The 5000-nt window shown below is 47.0% G+C and overlaps 2 protein-coding genes across 2 annotated transcripts in view; one reads left to right on the top strand and one right to left on the bottom strand.

Annotated features, from left to right (window-relative positions):
* The window catches only part of rps18 (ribosomal protein S18), a 7315-nt gene extending 4204 nt beyond the window's left edge, over positions 1-3111 (bottom strand). The window contains exons 1-2 of the mRNA XM_016252521.1: positions 3021-3111; positions 2523-2621 (exon numbers count right to left, since the gene is read on the bottom strand). Of these exons, the coding sequence (XP_016108007.1) occupies positions 2523-2621; positions 3021-3023 (102 nt within the window). The 5' untranslated portion in view covers positions 3024-3111. The remainder of the gene's footprint in view (positions 1-2522; positions 2622-3020) is intronic.
* Positions 3112-3197: 86 nt separating this feature from the next.
* The window catches only part of vps52 (VPS52 subunit of GARP complex), a 22287-nt gene continuing 20484 nt past the window's right edge, over positions 3198-5000 (top strand). The window contains exons 1-3 of the mRNA XM_016252519.1: positions 3198-3402; positions 4483-4567; positions 4671-4723. Coding sequence (XP_016108005.1) covers positions 3328-3402; positions 4483-4567; positions 4671-4723 — 213 coding nt within the window. The 5' untranslated portion in view covers positions 3198-3327. The remainder of the gene's footprint in view (positions 3403-4482; positions 4568-4670; positions 4724-5000) is intronic.

Below are 5000 nucleotides of genomic sequence, written 5' to 3'. Positions count from 1 at the left end.
CTCTCTCTCCCACACACACTCTCTCTCTCTCTCTCTCTCTCTCTCACACACACACTCTCTCTCTCTCTCCCACACACACTCTCTCTCTCTCTCTCTCTCTCTCTCACACACACACTCTCTCTCTCTCTCCCACACACACTCTCTCTCTCTCTCTCTCTCTCTCTCACACACACACTCTCTCTCTCTCTCCCACACACACTCTCTCTCTCTCTCTCTCTCTCTCTCACACACACACTCTCTCTCTCTCTCCCACACACACTCTCTCTCTCTCTCTCTCTCTCTCTCACACACACACTCTCTCTCTCTCTCCCACACACACTCTCTCTCTCTCTCTCTCTCTCTCTCACACACACACTCTCTCTCTCTCTCCCACACACACTCTCTCTCTCTCTCTCTCTCTCTCTCACACACACACTCTCTCTCTCTCTCCCACACACACTCTCTCTCTCTCTCTCTCTCTCTCTCACACACACACTCTCTCTCTCTCTCCCACACACACTCTCTCTCTCTCTCTCTCTCTCTCTCACACACACACTCTCTCTCTCTCTCCCACACACACTCTCTCTCTCTCTCTCTCTCTCTCTCACACACACACTCTCTCTCTCTCTCCCACACACACTCTCTCTCTCTCTCTCTCTCTCTCTCACACACACACTCTCTCTCTCTCTCCCACACACACTCTCTCTCTCTCTCTCTCTCTCTCTCACACACACACTCTCTCTCTCTCTCCCACACACACTCTCTCTCTCTCTCTCTCTCTCTCTCACACACACACTCTCTCTCTCTCTCCCACACACACTCTCTCTCTCTCTCTCTCTCTCTCTCACACACACACTCTCTCTCTCTCTCCCACACACACTCTCTCTCTCTCTCTCTCTCTCTCTCACACACACACTCTCTCTCTCTCTCCCACACACACTCTCTCTCTCTCTCTCTCTCTCTCTCACACACACACTCTCTCTCTCTCTCCCACACACACTCTCTCTCTCTCTCTCTCTCTCTCTCACACACACACTCTCTCTCTCTCTCCCACACACACTCTCTCTCTCTCTCTCTCTCTCTCTCACACACACACTCTCTCTCTCTCTCCCACACACACTCTCTCTCTCTCTCTCTCTCTCTCTCACACACACACTCTCTCTCTCTCTCCCACACACACTCTCTCTCTCTCTCTCTCTCTCTCTCACACACACACTCTCTCTCTCTCTCCCACACACACTCTCTCTCTCTCTCTCTCTCTCTCTCACACACACACTCTCTCTCTCTCTCCCACACACACTCTCTCTCTCTCTCTCTCTCTCTCTCACACACACACTCTCTCTCTCTCTCCCACACACACTCTCTCTCTCTCTCTCTCTCTCTCTCACACACACACTCTCTCTCTCTCTCCCACACACACTCTCTCTCTCTCTCTCTCTCTCTCTCACACACACACTCTCTCTCTCTCTCCCACACACACTCTCTCTCTCTCTCTCTCTCTCTCTCACACACACACTCTCTCTCTCTCTCCCACACACACTCTCTCTCTCTCTCTCTCTCTCTCTCACACACACACTCTCTCTCTCTCTCCCACACACACTCTCTCTCTCTCTCTCTCTCTCTCTCACACACACACTCTCTCTCTCTCTCCCACACACACTCTCTCTCTCTCTCTCTCTCTCTCTCACACACACACTCTCTCTCTCTCTCCCACACACACTCTCTCTCTCTCTCTCTCTCTCTCTCACACACACACTCTCTCTCTCTCTCCCACACACACTCTCTCTCTCTCTCTCTCTCTCTCTCACACACACACTCTCTCTCTCTCTCCCACACACACTCTCTCTCTCTCTCTCTCTCTCTCTCACACACACACTCTCTCTCTCTCTCCCACACACACTCTCTCTCTCTCTCTCTCTCTCTCTCACACACACACTCTCTCTCTCTCTCCCACACACACTCTCTCTCTCTCTCTCTCTCTCTCTCACACACACACTCTCTCTCTCTCTCCCACACACACTCTCTCTCTCTCTCTCTCTCTCTCTCACACACACACTCTCTCTCTCTCTCCCACACACACTCTCTCTCTCTCTCTCTCTCTCTCTCACACACACACTCTCTCTCTCTCTCCCACACACACTCTCTCTCTCTCTCTCTCTCTCTCTCACACACACACTCTCTCTCTCTCTCCCACACACACTCTCTCTCTCTCTCTCTCTCTCTCTCACACACACACTCTCTCTCTCTCTCCCACACACACTCTCTCTCTCTCTCTCTCTCTCTCTCACACACACACTCTCTCTCTCTCTCCCACACACACTCTCTCTCTCTCTCTCTCTCTCTCTCACACACACACTCTCTCTCTCTCTCCCACACACACTCTCTCTCTCTCTCTCTCTCTCACCCACACACACACCCGCTCACACTCACCCACCCGCACTCTCTCTCACACTCACTCTCACTAAACACTCACACACTCACTCAAAGTCCCTTTAAGGTGTTCTAGTGTTTGTGCGGAACGCTTCAGTGCAGCGCACGCTCACCTTGATGGCAGTGATGGCAAACGCGATTTTGCGTCTTCCGTCGATGTTGGTGTTCAGGACACGCAGAATGTGCTGGAACTTCTCTGGAATGACGAGCGACTGAGGACCACACACACACACACACACACACACACACACACGGTTTAAACGCGCGTCCAGTCCGTCTGAACTGTGCAGTAATACACTGATGAACCGACTCACTGAAACTACACACTAACTCAAGCGTCGCGCGCTCCGCGCTAACTAAACACAACGTAAACATCTGTTAAAAACGTAAACATGTCAACACCGTTGAGCAGTTCAGTACGCTGACTGAGCGCGGGCTTTCCGTCGCTCATTTAACCTATACTCTGTTCTGTAGACCAGAAATGTTAACTTAAATATATTCTATATGTATTAAAATAATAAGATGTTAAATCAGTGCTATTAAACACTCGCAAATAAGCGTGATGTTGCGAGATTTCAACTACAATCCTCAGGACGTTATTTCGTGCCTACCATCTTGTCCGCTGGTTCCGCGCAAAGAGGAAGTGATCCCGATCTCGCGATAATTTCACCGCTGGCGCGCGAACTCGACAGGAACGTGTTTCGTCACGAAGCAAATGTCCGACGGGCCGGTGCGAACTAAAACAGTATTTTAAAGCGATGATGTTTAAAAATATAAAGCGCAGCTGATGCTGTTTAGTAGGCTTTAGTATATATTCCAGAGCTTTTACTCTTTCTTAAGTAGGTTTCTTAGGATTTTTCAGTGTGACTGTGAAACTGAACGGAAGTGTAGTCTTTGTGAAGTTGAACTACAGACGCAATGGCGGAGGCGCTGCTCACCGGAGCTGTGCATCTGAACTCCGGCGCTGATTCTGCGGCGTATCTACAGGACGAGGTGATGAGGACCGCTACTGCTGACATCGACCTGTGCAGCTCGTTATTTCTCTCGACATCTTAGATATCTCGTGTTCGGGTGTCGTGTTGGCGCGATCACGTGACAGTGCAGTCCTCTGTTATTTAGCTGCGTTGATTACTCTCATATTTCTCCTGCTGTTTTCTCGGTTGTGTATGCATCTATATCTACTACTATATACTCGCATGCAAAAAGGACTAATAATAAATGACAAGTGCCAATAATATTTGAAACACGCCAACAAAAGTCAAGGAACTTTATTACTTTAATGACTTTATTAGATATTTGTTTAAACATCAGCATATCAGCAGCTGTGTTCACCTGCAGAACTCAGTCAGTTTAGTCCCATCGGGATATATATATATATCTGTGATGTATATAAGAAGCAATATCTAGTTATCATGTAATGATATGTAATATCTAATAGAGAAGGGGATATTACAGGTTTATTAGAAAAAGGAGAGAAACTTAGTGTAAGAACTGAAGCCATGAGGCTGCACACTTTGTTCAAGTAGATGGTAGTATGTGTGAAAAGAAGAATCTGCAAGATGTTTTATTATTATTATTATTATTATTTTGTGACTGAATTTGCGGCAGCTTTTCTCTGAAATTGGAGTGATATTTGTGGCATTTCTATCCACCAATAATCATTATGTATTAATGCAGTTTTTTGTAAGTGAGAATAAGAGTGCAATTATCTGTAAATAGTTTTTTTTTCTTAATTATTGAAATCAAGTGTGCTCCTGCCTTCAACATTTAAAGGGTTTGAATAATTATTTAATGTACTGACATTAGCAATCATGTTATTGTTTATTGTTGTAATATGGTTGTGATTTTTTAACGATATTTACATAATGCTTTACAGTTACATTCTTTCCAAATATTAAACCAGCCGGTCCTCCCGGTTCTTGTAATGATGGCAGTAGAGCGTTTGTTTGGCTTTGCATTGGCTGCCGCTGCTCTCGGGAGGATGTGTTTGAGTCTGTACTGATGCTTGCATTGACTGTCTCTGTCTCTCTCTCTCTCTCTCTCTCTCTCTCTCTCTCTGTCATGTGTCGGTAGAAGTCTGACTTTGATGTGGTCCCTGCTCTGAATCTGGGGGATCTGGACATCACCACAGATGAGCTCATCCTGGACGAGGTGGACAGTAAGTTCTGTGTTTGGGTTTGTGTGTTTCATTGGCTAAGGGAAGTGCAGGGAGCTTATTTCCAGAATGCACTAGTAAGTTCCTTGTTATTTGACACTTTCAGTTCACATTCAAGCGAATCTGGAGGATGATCTGGTGAAGGAGGCGCTCAAGACGGTGAGATGAAGCTGATCTGCTGATGTGTGTGTGTGTGTGTGTGTGTGTGTCTGTGCGTCTGTGTCTGTGTGTCTCTCATGTGATTTGTGTCTGTCTGTCTGTGTGTGTGTGTGTGTGTGTGTCTTGTCTCTCTGTGTGTGTGTGTGTGTGTGTCTGTGTGTCTCTCATGTGACTTGTGTGTGTGTGTGTGTCTTTTGTGTGTGTGTGTGTGTCTTGTCTGTGTGTGTGTGGCTTGTCGTGTGTGTGTGTGTCAGTAACTCTCATTATTGTGTGTGTG

This window comes from Sinocyclocheilus grahami, unplaced genomic scaffold (genome assembly GCF_001515645.1).
Source record: "Sinocyclocheilus grahami isolate Dianchi unplaced genomic scaffold, SAMN03320097.WGS_v1.1 scaffold1116.1, whole genome shotgun sequence".
Taxonomy (NCBI): Eukaryota; Metazoa; Chordata; class Actinopteri; order Cypriniformes; family Cyprinidae; genus Sinocyclocheilus; species Sinocyclocheilus grahami.
Note: the sequence above shows the minus strand (reverse complement) of the source record. Positions and strands in the feature narration are given on the sequence as shown.